This window comes from Rhagoletis zephyria, unplaced genomic scaffold (assembly GCF_001687245.7).
Source record: "Rhagoletis zephyria isolate East Lansing unplaced genomic scaffold, Rhagoletis_zephyria_1.1 Rzeph_scaffold_04389, whole genome shotgun sequence".
NCBI lineage: Eukaryota > Metazoa > Arthropoda > Insecta > Diptera > Tephritidae > Rhagoletis > Rhagoletis zephyria.
In genome coordinates this window covers 9,393-31,792 of record NW_016161472.1, presented here as the reverse complement: position 1 = coordinate 31,792, position 22,400 = coordinate 9,393, and the positions used below count along the sequence as shown (strand labels likewise).

The 22,400-nt window shown below is 40.1% G+C and overlaps 2 protein-coding genes across 2 annotated transcripts; one reads left to right on the top strand and one right to left on the bottom strand.

Annotated features, from left to right (window-relative positions):
• The first annotated feature begins 4,236 nt into the window (after positions 1-4,236).
• LOC108370675 (leukocyte receptor cluster member 1) lies at positions 4,237-20,399 on the top strand. The gene is made up of 3 exons (XM_017626056.1): positions 4,237-4,342; positions 4,404-4,503; positions 18,983-20,399. The coding sequence occupies exons 1-3, from the start codon at positions 4,275-4,277 to the stop codon at positions 19,814-19,816; spliced, it is 1,002 nt and encodes a 333-aa protein (XP_017481545.1). The 5' UTR covers positions 4,237-4,274; the 3' UTR covers positions 19,817-20,399.
• LOC108370673 (sulfatase-modifying factor 1-like) lies at positions 19,817-20,935 on the bottom strand. The gene is made up of 3 exons (XM_017626054.1): positions 20,926-20,935; positions 20,255-20,426; positions 19,817-20,202 (listed from the first exon to the last, which is right to left on the bottom strand). The coding sequence occupies exons 1-3, from the start codon at positions 20,933-20,935 to the stop codon at positions 19,893-19,895; spliced, it is 492 nt and encodes a 163-aa protein (XP_017481543.1). The 3' UTR covers positions 19,817-19,892.
• Positions 20,936-22,400: the final 1,465 nt, after the last annotated feature.

The window sequence follows — 22,400 nt, the reverse complement described above, 5'->3', positions numbered from 1 at the left end:
GTGTTTCCACTTCCACGCGATGTGCTTTGTAGACTGGTCTACTTAGGAGCGCCGCGGTTTCATGCGTCTGAGCATACGAGACAGTTTCAGCAAAGGTTGGCTTTGGATTCGCGTACGTCTCTCGCTTGGTATACACGTCCCGCATTCCGTTGATGAACTTCTGGATTTTTACCCTTTCGAGGTGCTCACCAGATGCGTCTCCAATTGCCAAATGAGCCAACCATTCAATCTCAGAGGCGAATTCCTGTAAAGTCTCGTTGGATTTCTGGCAGCGATTCTCCAGCTCCATCTGGTAAATCTGTCTCCTGTGCTCGCTACGTCTCTCCACAGCACTCATCAACGCATCGTAACTGTTTCTTTCACAGTCGGGAATAGTCTGCAAGATTTCTGCCACAGGTCCTTTCAATGCAATGAATAGTGCAGCGGACTTACCCTCCATGCTCCAATGATTTGCTGCAGCCGTTTTTTCGAACTGGAGCTTAAAGACCTGGAAAGGAATCGTGCCGTCAAAGGATGGGGTTTTTACCTTGGGTGCGCTCGTCGAAGTAGCTGAACGATTCAACTGTAAATCACGAAGACGACCTTCCAATTCTTCTACCTTTGCTTCGACTTTCTCCTGTCTCTCTTCAAGTTTGTCCTGTAGTTGTGTAATTTTTTCATCCTGTGCTTCCAGCTGTGATGATATGCGTGCCGCTGTAGCTGAGTTTCTAACCGGGATGACACCTGCGCTGATACCTCTGAAGATATACGTGTCTCCAACGCTTGCCTCTGTGAGGAAACGTCTAACGACAACTGCGACCTCTGTTCCTGCATCATCTGTGACATGGCAGCCAATAACGTGTTCATGTCCATACCTGTGGATGAACTAGGAGCCTTTTGCTGTTCTTCAACCTTACCGGCTGTCTGCTGCATATCCTTCGACGAACAAGCGGCCTCATCCTTCTCTTCATCCTTTGCGGATGCATCGTCAAGTTTACCCTGGAAGTCGTATTTGTCCACGTCGATGCTTCCATGGCCTCTCGCAGCCGTGATAGTAACTCCACTTTTCTTCCGGAGGTTGCTAAATTTCGCTTCTCCAACTCCTGTTTGAGTTCCTCAATCTTTAAGTCCTGAATTTTTGCCATTTTCAAAAGTTTATCCTTCGGGATTTATTTAACAATCTCACTTCTGACACCAATTGTTACGATTATCCTTGAAACCTCGTCCGGATTTCCCAAATCTTCCGGTTCGTATCGCTGGATTGTTAAATAAATGCTAACGATGACCAAATTGTAATACAATTAACTTTATTGCACAACAAAAAATTTACAATACTCGCTAATACAGTAAAAACACTTTAAAATATTTGGTAAAGCAATACAACGCTTTACTAAACTTGTTAAAACAATTAAACTTATAGCTTGCTTATTCGCAACTCACTTCTGTGCTCACTTTACTTGTAGCTTGCTTACTTGTAACTCGTAACTAACGCAACTCCACTGTGTCGTGGCTCTTATATACCTGCGCTCGCACTCATGGCAACTCTCGAACGTTCTGAAGTTCATCGCTCATTCTCTTTCTCCCGCTGTTCGCAGTGTTCATCCAATTGACGTTTCTCTTTGTGGAACATTCTACGTCATTCTTCGAACATTCTGCCTATTTCTCGTTGTTCGCTTCGCGTTGCCGCAGCATTCGCCACAGTATCTTTTAAAAATTCGATGAAAAACGTAGCATTTTGATCCATTTGGACAAAACGGCAACACTGGTCCTGTTTCAAATATGATGAATTCTTCCTCACCGCTTTTCGTCATCTTCACAACTAGTACTTTGACAATAGATGGTCGCGTTGTGTGAGGACCTGTTAGCGTATCGTCATCGTCGCTGCATGAAAAATTAATGTCGCGCCGATGACGATACGATGAAGAGAGAAGCCGTATGCGGAGTGCCACACAGAAACAACGTCATCACGAGATTCACTTAAATGTTTCATTTTTGCTGTAAAATTTAAGATGTATGAAAACTAAAATGTAATTGTTATTTTCCTCAAATATTTACTAAATAATTATGAAACTTTATCCACCCATTCATTTCTGTGCGTTTTACAACTATATATGTGAAAATCAAACTCAAAATGACTTCTTCCAAATAACCGATGCCAGATCGATGATTTACTGGGCTCTTTTGAGTAGTTTTTTGCGAAAAGTTTCTTTGCCATACTTACTATCTAACAAAAATTTTGGCAAAGGATTGTTGGTTTTGGTTAAATAAATCCTATACTTCAAAGACATTTTAATTTATTTTGAAGATAAATCTTATTCGTGGAAAGTGAAGTAGAACGAAGGCTGCGTTTCTTTATACATTCCAGATAATCCCAATTCAATGTCACAATCATGATTCAACGAATACATGACGACTACACTTTCGAACACTCGGTTGTGATATTTCAATTCATTTGGCGTCTAAAAATTCACTTGGAGCAGGTATTTTCTGTTTTTTTTGGTTGATATTTTCGGGAAATATTTACAAAAAAAAAGCAATTTTTAAAATATAGACTATGCTGCAACATCTCTACACATCATTTTTCAGTAATATCTCTTCCTTTCTATTCCTGAGATGTGTTTTGAGCATGCACACAGAGGCTTTTTACAATTTCGTCATATTTTATAGTTAAAACGCTCAGATTTATTGAATTTTAATGCAATTATCCACTTTTTAATAATCTCCACAGATTTTATGCAAAAAATATTAATTTTTATGCATTTATAACGCAAATAATAACTTTTTCACTAATTTTTCCCCATGAAATGTATACAAACAATGCGTGCACAACGATTAGCAAACGACACTGCCTTACTTATCCGTTCCTGCATCTTCTACGATTTGCTGATAACTAGCCGATAACGACAAGTGCGCAGATCTCCTTGAAATGCATGTGCTCGGCTCAAAATTTCAGGGCTATGCTTCTTCTTATGAGCACGCTTGTGCCAAATTATCGTCTGTTTTGCTTTGTTTACATATCCGCGTATACATACACATCAAGAATGATAGAATACAAGATTGCGCCGTCCTGGGCGTTGACATTTGTGTACCACAAGTAAACAACGAATAGAGCGAAAAGAACGAGTTGAAACTGCCAAAGCAGTTCACTTTACAGCGAAAAACGTGTTTTAATTTTGCTAAATGCGAAAATATTGCATTTTTCACCTAATCTATTAGAGAACAGTGAACATTTTAGTGCACTCCATTGCTTTGCAATTGAGGCTGCTTCAGCAAACGTTTTAGTACACTCCATTGCTTTGCAATTAAGGCTGCTGCAGAAAACTGCAGCAGCATCTCTGCGGGATTGATTAGTTAACTTGCTAATGGAGGCTGCGTGGAGCAGAAACAAAATCATTGTGAGGAATTGCTGTTAATATAATAATAGAGAAATATTTCGGGAACGGCTTTGCCGTGCCCTATGTACACAAAATGCAGCGATTCGTCCCAGCGCTACACTTGCATCTACGCTTCTTGCATCTTGACGGCTGTCGCAATTTAACACACATCACTTCATTGTATTAGTTTTTACGCAGTCTTCAACTCAAAAATCACTCACAAATTGCAAATTAACACAATTTAAACTGATTTTTCACTTATAATTCATATTTCTCTTTCGCTGATTTGTAAACAAAGGTTTATTTACAAGTTACCACAACTGTCAAAATCGGCAAAACCAAAGTAGCGGTACCACTGACGGCGCCACCTTTGTTCGCTGCACCGTGCATACACATATACGTAAATATATACCCTGCAAACAAATGCTACCGAAATCTTTAAGAGTATCGGAAATTTGTTACGATTCTTTTAGGAATCTTTAAAGAAAAACATATGAAGCGGTTGACTAGAACTAGTAAAGAAATTTCTGTACGATTTCTTGGAGAAAATTCTTAAAAAAATTGTGAAACCTTTCAGATTCCTGCGAAATCCTGGTATGCAGGGTATACATATACATACGAATACGAATACATGAAGAAGACGTTGATGACACAAGGAGTTCATACCAATGGTAAATGTTGTTTTTGTACGATTGCTACAACCTGTAGTTATTGAATCATGGGACGAGACGATAACGGAACTATGATTGGACGACACGTGTGCAGATAGCCTTAGTGAAAAAGTGTGCATGTGTCGCTATTGTCATGACAGTATTGTCCGGTGTAAACCGTAGGTAAAGTGAAGTGAAAACTTCAATTGAAGTGACAGCGGCAGCACTGTTCCATGCATCGTACCAAAACATCGATATTTGCGATGTATCGATGCTTTTCCGAAACCTCTATGCAGTAGCGATTTCGGCGAAGAAAATGAACATTCTTCCGAAGAAAAGGTAAACTATGTACAAAATTTTTGTTTTTATATTTCTCAAGGAATTAAATTATTTCTTCAAGATGGCACGTACGAACGAAGGACAATATCGCCCGTGTTCGGCGGGACGAAGCGGCAGCTAAGGAAGAGGAACAAAAGAGAAAGGATAAATTGCAATTGGCGGTATGTTTTGGGGCAATTATGGATGGTAACTTGAGGGCTGTTACGGGCAATGAAGGGAGTTGTGAAGGTAGTTAATACTAATTGGGAATTTACATGATTCAGCTTTCCAAGGGGATTAGTTGAATCAGAAGTTGAACGAGAGCAGGCAGCCGACCAACTTCATTCGAAGCGATGGGAAATGTTTAGTAGCGCTCACATTGGTTTTGGGTTGGGTGGCGGAGGGAGCGGGGGCGGCGCCCCCACTCGTAAGGGGACAGTCCCCGCTTTCTAAAAAGGCGTACCCCCCATTGGGCTCCTCCCACAGGCTGGGATTTTTTAATAAAAGAAATTATGCCAAATTAGATATCGGCTGATTTTGAATAAATAATAAAAAGGGTGGGGTTTAGTAGCGCTCACAACTATTTCGGGCTGCTTCCTGATGTTCCCAAACTCCTACCTGAGTAGGTTGAATGAGGATGTGCCGAATGAGTGTCCGACATGCGGAGAGACCCCACATGACTCGAAACTCCTCTTCGCATGCCCGGAAAACCCGACAACCCTAACGGCCTTGTCCCTGTGGACAAACCCCACAGAAGCTGCACGCTTCCTAGGGTTGCCGTTAGTGGAACTTGACGACAACGACTGAGACACCAACCGTCCTGGGCGAGGTTGTTGTAGCCGCTACAACAACAACAACATTTCGGGCTATTCCGTCCAAAGGGGTGGCCCGATCCAAAAAAAATTCCACACACATAGTCAAGGGTCTACGCATTATTTTAACGCTCACTTTTGTAAATTTTGGTCACTAATTNGCACCCTCAGGCAGTAGAGTTCTCCTTTCTGTGTTGCCAAAGAAGGGGGACTGAACACCTTTTGTNGCGTACATTTATCACTCCTATTCTCCTTAAAGCATCCACTTCACCAATACATTTTTGTATTCCCCTTCACTTTATACTTCACTCGTTTAGTTATAACTTGCTTTATGACTTGTAATATAAATCAATTAATCACAATTCAATAAATAAAAACACCGTCAAAATCACGCGTCTGACTTTGGTTGCATATGCAAATTAAATGGCGGAGTTCAGCTGTCAAACTCCCAAAAATATGCAAAAAAATGAGAAAAAAAGAAGATAGGATATAAGCAATTAAAAATATACAAAGGTGTTCTCTGCAAAAGGTGCCAAATTAGGTATCGGGCGATTTTGAATAAAGAATAAAAAAGTTAATTAAAAATAGAAAAAACAAGTTTTTATAAAAAAATGTTCTTTTTAACAAATGTATTTTTGCGTAGAATGCCTTCCGCGTAGGCGGCCTTTGGCCGCACTCAGGGATTATAACCCTCAGGCAGTAAAATTCTCCTTTCTGTGTTGCCAAAGAAGGGGGCTGAACACCTTTTGCAGAGAACACCTTTCTGCGCAGGCGGGCTTCGGCCGCACTTAGGGATTATAACCCTCAGGCAGTAGAATTCTTTCTCTGTTGCCAAAGAAGGGGGGCTGAACATCTTATGCAGAGAACACCTTTCTGGGTAGGCGGCCTTCGGCCGCACTTAGGGATTATAACCCTCAGGCAGTAGAATTCTGTTTTCTGTGTTGCCAAAGAAGGGGGGCTGAACACCTTTTGCAGAGAACACCTTTCTGCGTAGGCGGCCTTCGGCCGCACTTAGGGATTATAACCCTCAGGCAGTAGAATTCTCCTTTCTGTGTTGCCAAAGAAGGGGGGCTGAACACCTTTTGCAGAGAACACCTTTCTGCGTAGGCGGCCTTCGGCCGCACTTAGGGATTATAACCCTCAGGCAGTAGAATTCTCCTTTCTGTGTTGCCAAAGAAGGGGGGCTGAACACCTTTTGCAGAGAACACCTTTCTGCGTAGGCGGCCTTCGGCCGCACTTAGGGATTATAACCCTCAGGCAGTATAATTCTCCTTTCTGTGTTGCCAAAGAAGGGGGCCTGAGCACCTTTTGCAGAGAACACCTTTCTGCGTAGGCGGCCTTCGGCAACACTTAGGGATTATAACCCTCAGGCAGTAGAGTTCTCCTTTCTGTGTTGCCAAAGAAGGGGGGACTGAACACCGTTTTGTAGAGAACACCTTTCTGCGCAGGCGGGCTTCGGCCGCACTTAGGGATTATAACCCTCAGGCAGTAGAATTCTTTCTCTGTAGCCAAAGAAGGGGGGCTGAACATCTTTTTCAGAGAACGCCTTTCTGCGTAGGCGGCCTTCGGCCGCACTTAGGGATTATAACCCTCAGGCAGTAGAATTCTCCTTTCTGTGTNAGCTGAACACCTTTTGCAGAGAACACCTTTGTATATTTTTAATGCTTACTGGGTTATATCCTATCTTCTTTTGTCTCTCATTCTTTTGCATATTTTGGAGTTTGACAGCTGAACTCCGCCATTTAATTTGCATATGCAACCAAAGTCACGCTTGATTTTGAAGGTGTTATTATTTAATGAATTGTGATTAATTGGTTAATATTAACCCATTTACGTCCAAACAAAAACGGTTAAACTCTTATTATATCTAATTTTATTTATGTGACCATAAAAGGCATTTTAAACAAACTTAGGAAGTAAAATAAACGAAAAAAGTGTAAAAGTTAACTTTTGGGAGTGTACGTTTTTTAGTACAGCGGGCACTTATGCGTGTTAGTTTTTAAAACATTATTTGACAAAGCATAACGTTTTTTTGCATCCTGTACATTGTCATATTATTACCTCATGACACAAAACTCAGTTTTGCTGCTGGGCAACTTGCCTTTGTTATGTAAGTTATGCCTTGGGTTTGGATCTGCTGCAATAGAACCAGATGGGTGGCTTTTTCGAACAATGTGTCCTCTAACAAACAAAACATGTCGAATCCACCGGTTAGATATACTCATATCAAGCATATATGCGGAGATTCATAACCCACCACCATTTCTTGCTACGAATATAAAAACCTAACATTTTTTGATAACAGCGATTTGACTACTCTATTTCCAAGATGATCCTATGAGCTTCCAATGATTTTTCCACAATATATGTCAAAGACTTAATAATAACCTTCAGAACTTGCTACCGCCCTGTTATAGTAACAAAATATAATCGAAATTTCCTTAAGAAATAAATATATATATACAGCTCGAGAAAATTAATTCAGAAACTACCTGACGTTTTTACAAAAATTCTGAATCATCATGTCACAGAGGCCAGATTTTGAACATTTTATCATTTTACGTAATTGCAAGACTATTTTCAACTACTACTTCTCACTTTTTTCTCTTACAGTAAAGTATTACTAACATAAATCTCCACAAATAATTCCATATCCTTCCACAAATACCTCTAGAGCTGTTCTGTACGATAGTTCCACTTGTATGATCTATAAATCCCGGAAGAAATATGCATTATACAAGTTTCACTATGTAAAGGAGGACCACACCCCCTTTTCCAATAACCGCCACTTTTCTACTGAGGATTGATTTCATAAACTATCTCCATACCAAGTTTTATTATTCTACAGCAAACTCCTCTTCATATGCAGTATGAAAAATTCAGTTTGTATGGGAGCTGCCACGCACCGATGACATATCCAAATTATTTTTAGTCTATAACCATGCTTGGAAAGTCGGAAATAGGTGTCCAAAAGTTCGAAAAATCGGTACGGCTGTTCTCAAGCTTTTCGAACAGAAAAACCGGCTTTCAACGACAGCTAACGAAATACCTGTATAAATCCATCAAATAACAAATCCTTATACCCATTGTTAGTAATTTGATTAATTTACTCGTTTTACACTTTATAATAGCGGATATTTTAAGGCAAAGTGCAATAATTTAAGAAAAACTCGCAGCTTTTCATATGGACCACTTCTAATGTGATAAGTCGATTTGTAAGGGTCCAAATCCGGAGTCCCCAGTTATACCTATTTGTCTTTTATTCCATCTGAAGTGAAATTAATACCAGTATGTGCAAACTTATTAAAGCAATTTCGTTCTAATAATAATAGTAAACTTTTAGACGTGGGTTGAATTGGTGTCGTTTACATAGTACAAAGGGCGCAAATGGGTTAAAGTCGTAAAGCCAGTTATAACTAATCGAGTAAAGTATAAAGTGAAGGGGAATACAAAAATGTATTGGTGAAGTGGCTGCTTTAAGGAGAATAGGAGTGATAAATGTACGCTAATTTCCGGATTTTACAAAAAAGGGCATATTTCAAACCCTATTTGTAATTAAATTAGTCACCGAAATTTACAAAAGTGAGTGTTAAAATAATGCGTAGACCCTTGAGTGTCTCGGACTTTGGACGGAATAGCCCGAAATAGTTGGGAGCGCTACTAAACCCCACCCGAAGCGATTAGTTGAAAGGCCGTTTACACCACAGTATACAGTAATCCAGATAGACAAAAAAATGTAAATATGCTTATTCATACATACATAAGCCCTGATCCAATACTTTTCCTGTAAAACTGTCAAACAGCAAAATTACTGGGCACTCTTTATGAATTTGTACAACGATTTTGGGTTGCTGTGCCCAAACGCGTGAATCGAATCAAAAACCTTTTACACACACTTGTAGACAACAGTCCACGATTTATTAAAAAAATATAATTTACTATATCTGTGCACTAATTTATTAATAATGTCGGTTGGAAATATGGTATTTTTTGCAAGTTTCCGAGCTAAGCTGTCAAAAAAAAAATATCCACGAAATATCTCCGCAAAAGGTGTTCAGCCTCTCTTCTTTAGCAAAACAGAAAGGAGAATTCTACTTAGGGTTATAATACTTAAGCGCGGCCGAAGGCCGCCTACGCAGAAAGTTGTTTTCTGCAAAAGTTGTTCAGCCTCTTTTCTTCGGCAACACAGAAAGGAGAATTCTACTTAGTGAGGGTTATAATCCCTAAGCGCGGCCGAAGGCCGCCTACGCAGAAAGGTGCTTTCTGTAAAAGGTGTGTTCAGCCCCTCTTCTTGGGCAACAGAGAAAGGAGTAGTGAGGGTTATAATCGTTTTGGAAAAATTCCAAATTTTCGCTGTTTTCAAACAGCTCCCATTGGGAGGGAGGGGGGTGAGGGGTGACTTTTCCTAAAGCGGCGTCCATCCTCTTTCGTTTAGGGAAGGTTTGGGAGCCACGCTCCCTCCACCCCCACCCCTAAATCGTTGTACAAATAGCTAAGGATTTCCCAAATTACTCTCCGAAGTGAGAGTAAAAAGTGAGTAATAACAAAAAGTACGGGAACAAAAAAAAAAAATTTTCCTGTAAAAAGGTCAACCAGTGATTGCTTGACACTTTTCATGATTTTACCAGAAGAAAAAGTTCGGGGAAATATTGCAACTTCATTCTCTACACAACTCTCCAAAAGTCGCTCTCATTTATAGGATTTTGGAGTACGGGAACATTTTTCCGGCAACTTCCTGCAAGTTCGTGTAAAATCCTGTAAGTTCATGGAGTACTGGATCAGAGCTATATACTAGAGCTGTCAAGCTATCGACGATACTATCGATAGTCTGATAACATGAAATAACTATCGATAGTTATAGTACTATCGCCACTATCGTCTCATTGATAGCGTATTCTCTTTCCTAGCGCTTTTGATACGTATTGGTTCAAAGAGAACAAAAATTGGCAGCATTATTTCATGAACGAACGAATAAAGATCACCCAGGACGGTGTGCGATAAAAAAGTATTTTTTTCTTGCAGTGACGTCAATGACATTATCATCTATTATTATTTTTTCTCTAATGCAATTATAAATACGCGGTTACCGTGCTGGGTGATCTGTTTAGTTGGTTCGTGGCATTATTTCTAAATGCGCCATTTTTTATTTTAAGCGTGGAAATGGAGGTTACATTGCCGTCTTAAGAGCGTGTCATACCGGGCAATGCAGTATATTTCAAAAGACTGTCAAATTGGGAAATTGCAGAAAGCAGTTGCATGTAAAGTGTCTCTCGAAAGATTTTTTTTTATTTCCGAAAGGCGAATTGCAGGGAAAATTTCTGAAATCGCTTTTTGACTGTTTACACGGCGAATGAATTTCTAGCAATATTTCTCGATATTAAAATGCAACCGTGAGCCGCTAAAATAAACAAATTTATAAAATTAAGATAACGAAAAATAAATGGATTTAGAAAAACATATGAAATGGGTCGGTACTATCGCTAGTATCGATAGCTACCTTTAAGACTATCGTAAAACATCGATGGACTTGACTATCGATAGTTTGACAGCTCTACTATATACATTCCCTTTTTCGTCNAGTTCGGGGAAATATTGCAACTTCATTCTCTACACAACTCTCCAAAAGTCGCTCTCATTTATAGGATTTTGGAGTACGGGAACATTTTTCCGGCAACTTCCTGCAAGTTCGTGTAAAATCCTGTAAGTTCATGGAGTACTGGATCAGAGCTATATACTAGAGCTGTCAAGCTATCGACGATACTATCGATAGTCTGATAACATGAAATAACTATCGATAGTTATAGTACTATCGCCACTATCGTCTCATTGATAGCGTATTCTCTTTCCTAGCGCTTTTGATACGTATTGGTTCAAAGAGAACAAAAATTGGCAGCATTATTTCATGAACGAACGAATAAAGATCACCCAGGACGGTGTGCGATAAAAAAGTATTTTTTTCTTGCAGTGACGTCAATGACATTATCATCTATTATTATTTTTTCTCTAATGCAATTATAAATACGCGGTTACCGTGCTGGGTGATCTGTTTAGTTGGTTCGTGGCATTATTTCTAAATGCGCCATTTTTTATTTTAAGCGTGGAAATGGAGGTTACATTGCCGTCTTAAGAGCGTGTCATACCGGGCAATGCAGTATATTTCAAAAGACTGTCAAATTGGGAAATTGCAGAAAGCAGTTGCATGTAAAGTGTCTCTCGAAAGATTTTTTTTTATTTCCGAAAGGCGAATTGCAGGGAAAATTTCTGAAATCGCTTTTTGACTGTTTACACGGCGAATGAATTTCTAGCAATATTTCTCGATATTAAAATGCAACCGTGAGCCGCTAAAATAAACAAATTTATAAAATTAAGATAACGAAAAATAAATGGATTTAGAAAAACATATGAAATGGGTCGGTACTATCGCTAGTATCGATAGCTACCTTTAAGACTATCGTAAAACATCGATGGACTTGACTATCGATAGTTTGACAGCTCTACTATATACATTCCCTTTTTCGTCGTGAGTAGGGACACGATATCGAACCGAAAGTATCGATATGGTACTCATTTAAAGTATCGCTGGAATAATATCGGGTACCCATTAATATCGGAATAAAAAGACTCAATATCGCAAATATCGATACCAAAATAAAAAAAAAAGAAATATCTGAAAAAGTGGTTAGAAACCTCCGAGCGTATTTCTGCCATGAAAAACACCTCATAAAAACGCCCTTTGTGGCACAACATCAAGGCGCACGCAACAAATCGGAGGAGAAGCTCGGCCAGGCGCTAACATATTTTGTAAGCGCCAATCTATTATGTTTACACGTAGAGATTGAAGTGTTGACTTAAAACACCGAGACCGCGTGTTCAAATCCCGCCACATGCAATCCTAACGATAGTAAAAAATTTATCTTCTTTAAAGCCCAATTTATATCGGGAAGAGTTGATAATCGGATAAGTCTTGAAAGCAATTTTTTCTCTTTTGTGTTTTCTATTTGCGTCCAGACGAGTCAACTGTAGTGATAGTGAAGGCAAGACGATTGAAGACGAAACTGTATCCGATAACCGCAAGGTAACGGAAATTGAAGAACCGCTAGTTGCGGTTGCAAACGACGCTGCTACAAAGAAAGTGACCGAAAATAATGGCCCCTATTATGAGTTACATTCCATCTTCGACTGTGGTCGAAAGTGCTCATCGAACGAATTTTCATTTCGTAAGTCGTAGTAAGAATAGCGCTATTGTGAACTTCGCTCGTTTATGTTGTTCACAATAGTATATTTTTCACCGCTGAGAAGCTTTTTTTACAAATCGAGCAAACTAAATAGTGTGCTTATACATATTTATGTAAATTTGTGAAAATTAAAATGAAATAAAAAAGAAAGCAAGTTTATAAAAACGTGGTAAAAATTAGTACAACGTAGTTCTGGGGTTCAACGACTCGTCAGAGGATGAGAGTTTAGAGAACTGGCCAGGAGTAGTAAATGTTTAAGAGAGTTTAAGTATAGCCTTTACAATATATTTTGACATAAAATTTATTTAAGAAATTTGACTATAGATTTACCAAAAACTTCCGACTGTCTAAAGAGGCGTTCGTGAGCCAAATCTATTTAAAATATTTTAAAACTATCCACAGCTCTATGATTTGTTCTCAGAGATTGTGCCAACTGAGTATTGGGATTTTCTTTCACAAGTATTATTATTATTATTTATTAACAAAATAAATAAATTAATACGTTAATATTATTGAACGAGCATTAGCTGCCAGGACTATCAGCTCTAAATAATAAACTCTTTGTGTATCACTTAAAGAAGTAAAATTGTCAATCGAAGATCAGCTTTAATAAAATAATTATTTCTATATACGGACACGAATATGCTTTATAAAATTGTTTATATAATTTATATTTTCTTTCGTAGGCGTTTTAAGAAGTGCTTTTAAGATATTGGCTTCTGATTTCAACTAGGTTATAACAGTCTTGAAATATGTGTTTTAGAGAGAGCGTATCTCCACAGAGTGCACAGGATGGAGGTGGATCAATGGCCAGGAGATGTTGGTGAGTGTCCTGGGTATGGCCAAGGCGCAAACGGGAGTAGTTCTTAATCTGCGATTTTGGGATGTCGGTAGGGTATCGTATATTTTTTAGGTCTCTGTTGATGGGTGTGTAGTGGTGATGGTTATACTGAAGCCATTCGCTCTTCGCTTTTGCGTGGAGGTATCGCTTGATTGCTGCACACATGTCTTTCTTCTCGCAAGTTCCATCTTTTGTTACCGGTAGAGTAGGAACGGATTTCGGTGCGCCATCAGCCGCTTCGTTGCCGTAGATCCCTATGTGACTAGGTATCCAGAGCAAGCGTATAGTAGATCCCCTATCGATGAGTAAGTCTCTTATTTGATTAATAGTCTTCACAAGTAAAAGCAGCATTTCAAGCTTGTGTTTGTATTCACGACGTTAAAACTGCATGAAATTGATAAAACTTTTTTATAATTAGTCTAAACGCCAAAAAGTAAGAAAACAAATGCAAAATCATACATTTTTCACAATTTTCCAACACTTCGCTAAACCATCGAAAGCAAAATTCTGTTCGACAGAAAATTCGATACTCAACGAAAATTTCGACATGGTTGCATAGCTCATAATACGAATTTCACTTACGATCTTCGATAACCAGCGAAGATCGAAAATCGAATGCAACTCATAATAAGGGCCAATGTTCAGAAGTTTTCAGACAATGAGGTTATGTATCCCTCAAATTTTGCAGGACCAATCTTTACTTTAGTTGACGCGGCTCTGTGCCAAGACATTCCCAAAAAAAAATCACGAATGGCCTTACCTTCTTTGATAAGATCAAATATCTTAGAATCATATTGTCGGTCAGGCGTTTTATGCGAAAAGCAGAAAACAATGAGCTAATTCCGACTAGAGATGGGCACGGGCCAGGCTTTTGGCAGGGGCCCGGCGGGCCCCTGCGTAAGCCCGCGGGTACGGGCCGGAATATTTGCTGTCAGCACGAACTCGTGCGTGCATGGGCGTTCAGTAAAATTTCATAAAAGCACGAATAGGCACGAAAAAGCCCGTTGCTAATACTACAAATTTAGAAAAGCGATTGTTTTTATGCAAAAAAAAAATAGTACATATAAAACTCTTTTGATAAGAGAAAAGCAAAAAAAAAAAAATATTTGGAAACCGATAGAAAAAATAAGATACTTAGTAGTTTTGTTACCCAAAATACCTTCCACTTTTTCTACTTCTCAGAAAATATTTTATAAAAATCTTTGATGGAAAAAATTGATTCGCTTAAGTAAATATACATACATTAACACAAAATTAAAAATATGTACATATGTATACACACAATAAAAGTTGGCTCTTTATTTCCGGGCTGGGAGGTGTCCCGTCGTGCCGGGCCGAGCCGGGCCGGGCTCCACTAAAATTCTCAACGTGCGGGCTCGTGCGTGTTTTTGAAAGTTGATTTTGCACTCGTGCCTGAAAAATTAGGCCCGTGCCCATTTCTACTACGGAGATATCGGCAATGGACCACATATTTTGTGGCCCCCTGCTGCTCAAACAGAGCAGCCTTCACGGCTGACCCCAGTCCACCTGAGCAGCTCAACACAGACACCACAGCACCACAACATAACAACACAATAGGCCACACCACAACCGCACCACAACCCACACGCCGCCGCCAACAACTTCTAGTTCCTCCTACAATGTGCACGGTTTGTCAGACCAGGATATTCCGTATTGTGACATCAGTCCAGTGCAACACCTGCCTTGGCTGGTGCCACTTTAGGGCATGTTCAGGTCTGCGCACCACGCGAGATTGGACGAGGAACTTCGAGGGCCCATGTCGCGCTGCCCGATCGCAAACCCCAACTGCTACGCCTCCCACTACCACCACAGGGCGGCAACCTCCACAGCAGCGCACACAGCCAATGGCGGTAAGGCCACACACATCCCTCACACCCCGCATAACTACACGTCTCCCGAACCACATGAAGCTCCTTCAATTAAACTGTAACAGACTTCAGAGTAAGATCGAGGAGATAACCGTCTTCATGGGAAGGCATGGTATATTGATAGCTGCGGTCCAAGAGACGAAGTTGCACCGTCGAGATCGCGAGCGAGATAATGGTAGTGGCTTAGCGTTCATCACGCCCCACAGGGTGCAGTATCGTCTTATTGAAGCAGACATCGGCCGCAGGGATACCACCCTAGAATTTCAGGGCATTGCTATCCGGTCAGGCGATTTTGAGCTCGAAATATTTAATTTATAAAAACCCCCTGTCCTTGCTGCTCGGCAGGATACCCCCTGACATAGGTGCGCTCCTCAGAGGTGAAAACCGTATGGCAGTAGGTGACTTCAATACGCATCACGATCTTTGGCATTCAAGCCTGTCAAACGATCGTAGGGGAGCAGACTTAGCTGAGCAGATAGACGATTCGACATTCTGCTCAATGAACGACGGCGCACCCACCAGGATTATGGGCAGGTGCTGCAGCTCACCAGACAACAATAGTCAGCGCTGGTCTGATAAACAGCGTATCATGGCGAGCTATGCTGACTTTGGCATCAGACCATCTGCCCATAGTCATCTTGATAGATAAACCAACCGAATTTGCCTCCGCGAAATACCTGACCTATATCAACTTTTCTAAAGCTGATTAGAAAGGCTACGCGGAATTTACTGAGAGCACCTTCGGTGCGCTCCCCACACCAACCGACGTCCACCTTGGTGAACGTAAGTTTCTCAGGGTTGTCACTGCTGCTGCAGCTCGCTTCGGATGCATAACGGAGCCACGTCCAAATTTCCCTACTGAAGCGGCTGTTCTAGCCGATGAGCGTGACGGCCTTCTACTGGCCGATCCCGGAAATCCTCATATCAGGGATCTCAACGCGGAGATTCGGCAACAAGTGAACGTACATAAGCGGAGGAAGTGGGAAGAGCATCTGAAGACCCTTAACTTCACCTCTGGTGTGAGTAAGCTTTGATCGACCGTGAGATCACTGTCCAATCCAACGAAGGACGACGACAGGGTCGAAATTTCTTTCGGCGGCCATGCTTCGTCGGACCCGGAGCGATGCGCAAGCTATTTTAGCCGGCAGTTCATACTGCATCCTCCGATGGACAAAGCCAAGCGTCGAGTGACCAGGGCTGCACAACCTGCCAACAACCTGTGCGGTGAAGTTCAGGTGGCCATGGGTCCCGACAGAATATGCATGCTGATGCTGAAAAATTTGGGTCCCACGGGAGTAGCGTACCTTACGGAGGTCCTCAATATGTCTATGGCCCCTCTCATCATCCCAGACATCTGGAAGGTGGGGAGAGTGGTCCCACCGCTCAACCCGGGGAAACCACCCAACAAAGAAGAATCTTATCGATCGATAACACTCCTTTCCCCGGTAGCGAAGACACTAGAGACCTTGCTGCTCCGTATTTCACAAACCACCTGACCCCAGCGCAGCATCAGCATGGTTTCCGTAAAGTGCACAGTACAACAACAGCACTTAACGCCATAAACATTCAGATAACTCGTGGCCTTAACCGTAACCGTCCCTGTGAGAGAACTATTCTATGTAGTAGCGTTGGACCTGTCAAAGGCGTTCCACGCTACTAGAAGATATAGAGGCTTCCTCTCTCCCACAGAGGCTCAAAAGGTGGTCGGCGAATTATCTGAGGTCGACATTCGTCGGTAATGTTTATAGACAAATCGAGCAAACTTAGAAAAATTAAACAGGTGGTTCCAAGGGGGGGTTGCTTTCCCCGCTACTGTTTAACATTTCCATTTATTTATTTAATGTCTAAAGTTGTAAGTGGTACAGACATGAAAAATTACAAGCTACGTAGTTAAATTTTTGGTACAATTTGAAGCGTTAAATGAACTAAGAGTAAATACATTAATGGCTAATCTAAATTTTTGCACAATAAATAGTTTTTCAATTTAGTATAGATAATTGATTTTGATTCCGACAAGTCAAGATCCAAAAATTTTGAGAAACAGTTGTACTCAGTCAAAGCCCTGACAATGGGGGCATTTGCATTGTAAACTGTTTTATTTAAACCAATACGAAAAGTATCAAAGCGACGAAGGTTTCTACTCGGCACGGTGAAATCTATCAACCCAAGAAGGGACGAGCAGTCGACTTTACCCAAGACAATGTCAAGAAGAAATGACACGGACAGTAGTGAGCGTCTATTGTTTAATGTTAATAAACTAATCAATTGGCAACGCGACTCGTAAGGTGGAAGCGGTTCAGAAAAATGTAGTGTGCAGAGCAAAGCGTAGGAATATTTTTTGCACTCTCCAAACGATTGATGTGAATAGCGTGATACGGTCTCCAGATAAACGCTCCCTCAAACCCAAGAGGGAGTCTCGATTGTCTCCTGCGCCGACGATTGCTCGATCATGGCGACTGGGAATGGAATTGATGACTTGTGTTCGAAAGTAAACGGGTGTCCCTGCAAGCTTTCTCGCTTCTTCAGTGCAAGGAGCCTAACCCTCTCCCCTACGAAATCCTCTGCGACCTTGTTCACCACCTGGACAAAGGAGGTCAGGCTACCGCTGGGAATTCCCGTCGATGATACACCAATTCCGACGGTGAATAACCCCAAAATACTCGGAGTAACCTTCGACCGTCTGCTCTCCTTCTCTGCGCACGCAACCGCTATTGTCAACAAAGTACAGAGCCGCAACAAGGTCCTCAAGTCGCTAGCCGGAAGTACTTGGGGCAAAGATAAAGAAACGTTGCTGGCAACATACAAGGCAATAGGCTGGCCGGTTTTAAATTACGCAGCACCAGTGTGGTCGCCGGGGACTATTAGGACGCAATGGATGCAGACAACTCAGAACATCGCACTACGGACAGCGACTGTATGCCTTTTGATGTCGCTTGAACACCACTTACACGACGAGGCGGAATTGCTCCGTCAAGGAGCATAACAAGCAAGCAGTTCCTTGTCGGGAGTCATAGACGTGGTCCCCCGAATGGGCAGCTGCTTGAAGAAGAGCCCTCGCCCAGGCACGTCAGGAGGCATCTCAACGAACTGACGGACGAAGTCCAGAGGTTCATTAAACAACCTCTGGACCCGTCAGCATATCGACAGGCCCCGAACGGCATTCACTGGGAGTCAGTATCGATTTACCTGTGAATGCCGTTCTAGGCGCACAACCACCGGACATAGACGAGACGGAGCTTCATCTGCCTCGGGAGACAAAAACCACAATAGCCCAACTTCGCTCTGGCTATTGCAGCAGGTTAAACTCATACGTGAGCAGACTAAACGCGGATGTGCCGAATGAGTGTCCGGCATGCGGAGAGACACCTCATGACTCGAAGCATCTCTTCGTATGCCCGGAAGACCCAACAACCCTAACGCCTTTGTTCCTGCGGACCGACCCTATAGAGGCTGCACTCTTCTTAGGGCTGCCGTTAGTGGAACTTGACGACATCGACAGCTATGAACCGATCTGGGGGAATTGTTGTAGCCGCTACAACAACAACAACAACAGCAATTAAAAAGCTGATCGGTGTATTTGCCAATTGAAAATATTTGGCGCGATTTTTTGTTTATTCATTTTGACAGCTGCTAGTTCTGCCAGTAAAAATATTACTAGCAGAAATTAGCAGGAGGGCCAAAGAAAAGTAGAGAGTTAGAACGAGAGAGAGTTGCTAGTTTTTTTGGGTTAATTAACGCTTTCCAGCAGCATTCGAGTATTCTCAATTGCCTCTAGCAGCGACGCAATGCCATCCATAATAATCGAGCCATTTTTTAAATTATACATTACTTAAATTTACATAAATTATACATGACTTAAATGGAATATTTTTAATTGTTTTTAGGAAAGTGAAGCGCGAATAAACTTTCTAAGGAAGAAGTCTGGTTTGCCAGAGCGTCGCAATAGTAACATTCAAGAAAGCTTGGGATTATCTACTAAAGATGATATCAGCGCTGATCCGCAACACGTAAATTTATTCGCTGATTATAGATCACATATTAAAACTACAAATAAAGCATTAGAAGAAGAAAAAAAGGAAGAGCGAGAGAAATATGAAAAGCAAATTGGCTACCTAACATATTTAGGACAAGACACAAATGAGTCGTTAAAATTGCGAAGCTGGTACGAGGTGGCACCACAAAGAGAAAAAGTCGGCGAAGTCAATACCCTCGAAAAGGATTTAAAAAACAAAGAATCTCAAGACCCTCTGACACTTATTAATGCATTATTACCCAGCGACCAGTTGAAGACTGAAAGGCCTACTATATCCAAATTTTCGTTAGAAAAAAATGAACCATCAACGTACCCTCTCCTAAGTGGGAAGAAAATAAAAAAAAATTATCAAAAAGAGGAAAAACGGAAGTTTCGCAAAGAAAAGAAGCATAAGAAACGTAAACACAGACATAAAAAAGACGAAGCTAAAAAGGATAAGCGGTACCTTAGCACAGAAAGTGAAAGTGATTCGGAGGAACGGCAACGGCTTAAGCGCGAAAAAATAGAAAAACTTCGAAAGGAACGACTACAGCGAGAGGCTACTGAACGGGCACGTCAAGAAGCACTTCTAACACCAAAGAATAGTACGCAAGAATTGAATACAAAAGAAGCTCCCGCTACACGAATTGTACAAAAGTACAATAGCCAATTCAACCCCGAAATAGCAAAACAAAATATTATTTAATTTGTATATACCTTGCAAAGTTATTTTATTTGTGCATATAATACATATTCATTCCGGTGTAGACCAAAGTTGATATTTAAGCATTCTTTGCGCAACGGAAGCCCAAGTTTCCGGATGAACTATCTGCAGTGTTTTGGGAACGAGCAGCACACCGATACCGAAAGCAATAGGATTCATGACATAAGTAGGAACCACCTTTCTTTACACGCTGAGCATTCGGACCAACCTCATCTTTTTGCCAGCTGTCTTGTGTCCATTCCCAAACATTTCCCACAATGTTATAAATATCATAGTCGTTTTGACGGAATTCGCTGACAGGACAGGTTATGCCATAGCCATCGGCCGCAGTGTTATCATCTGGGAATTCGCCTTGCCAAATATTCAACCTATATCATAAATTCCCGTGGAAATCAAATAATAGTACAATTTTTGACATACCAATGTTTGCCGCGTGGTGATAATTTATTTCCCCAAGGAAAGAGTTTGCGTTTCTTTCCCCCTCGACATGCAACCTCCCACTCTGCTTCTGTGGGCAACCGTTTTCCTGCCCAGTTGCAATAAGCTACCGCATCATTCCAGGACACATGAACAACAGGATGATCCAAAAAATCTTAATTGAAAAATAAGAAAATATAAGCAGAGGTGTCAATCTAAGCCAAATGCTTGAAAAAGCTTATTTTGCATATATCTGGCAATTTTGTTGGTTCTTAATTTTCTTCTTCGGACAACATATTAACTATCGTACATTGCTTATTTTGTGGATAGGAAATTGATCGATCCTTCAAGTGGTTTTGATTAATTACACCAGGCTGAGGTTCAAATACCCAATTGGCTAAATCTCGCAAAATAATCTCTTGTGGCACTAATCATAATTTTTGAGTCTGGCGAGAGTTCTCGCCTTTCTCTAACGCGCAAGAGAAAACTGAAATACATAATCAGATTCTCTGAAACGCACATTTATCGAGAGTTTAAAATAATTTTCCGTTCCCTCAGTTCGTCCATCAGGATTTTTTTAAGTTTTCCAGCAATTTAAAATTATACAAAATTGGAAATAAAGAAATGAAATTGTTCAAAATTATTGTTGTTTACTTTTACTTTTACAGTTTTACTTGTTATCATAATTTCTCAATGTAAAGCTTGAAAAACCTTTCCGCGCTAATATGTACATACTTTTATATCAAATGATTCTTAAATCTGAAATGTTTGTTCAAAGTTTCAGATCGATCACTTTAATTTGATATATGAATTGTCTCTATACGTTTATCCATAAATATATATATGGACAAATCTAAAAAATAGGTACACTTTCAAAAAAAAAAAATTTAATTTTTAAATTTGTGAGCACACCTATGTTTTATATATCATTTTACTCGTAATATCTTAATAAATCGATTAATATAAGTGTAATTCATTTTCGTCAAGTGCTTCAAAAGTTAGCCGAGGAATAAACATGAAATATAAAACAAAAGAATAAGCGGGGTGCAAATTACGCTGTTCAAGTTGTAAACTTTGAGCAAAGATTTTGAAAGTTGAACTCACTTATTGATTATGATTAAATTTTAACTATTTTATAAATAACTCCCTCAGTCTTGAAGTTATTTTACTAAAATTTGGTAAATAACAGTTTTTTAATATTACCTTAATTATTCCTTAAAATTATCGAAATAGGTTCACATCAACATATAGCTCCAATGCAACTGATTACTCAGATATGTGTTTTTGCGCTATAACTCGAACTTCATATCTGAATAATAAATTGTATGCGTGCTATATGTTAAATTGAACCCATACTAAATTTTAACCTGTTTAATTGGAGGAGTTATAACGCAAAACAACGTCTCTGATCAATCAGTTGTAAGTGAGCTAGATGCTTTAGTCAACCGATTTCGATGATTGTATGGAATAGTTAAGGTAATATTAAAAACCGGTTATGTGCAAAATTTTAGTAAAATATCTTCAAAACTCAGGGACTTTTTTATAAAATAATTAAAATTTAAGCAAAGTTTCAAGTACCGCTATCTCGAAAAGTGGAGCCAATAGGGTAAAACTGAGGACGCCATTGATTTTGGAAGGCTCCAATTAAGTAAGAGCAACTATCAGAACATTTGTCGAAAAAAATTTGTTTGATACCACTCGAAATATTCTGACTAAAAGAAGGAGCATCATTAAATATAGTAAATCAGGGTTTTTACACACTTCTAGAGACAATTTTTTTGAAGCATTGTACAGGTATATGTAATTTTATAAGAACTAGCAGTTATAGAAAGATTTATATCGACGTATTTTCCAAATGTGCCTTCAATTAAGGAGTTTTTGGTATAAAAATTACGCTCAAGATCGCAGAATATTTTATCTTTAAAAGTTGTTTTTTCTGAAAGCACACCTCTTGCTAAGGTATCAAATTATTCGTTATTGTTTGTAGAATACAACACATACTTAAGAAGTTCTTAGAATTAAATGCTTCAAAACCTATACGCGATAAACCAAAAATTTTGAAAATTGTGAAATGACTTTGGGTTACTTACCATTTCGTCATTTTTAAGGCACATTTTCATTACCTACTACATATGAAGTGTACACATAA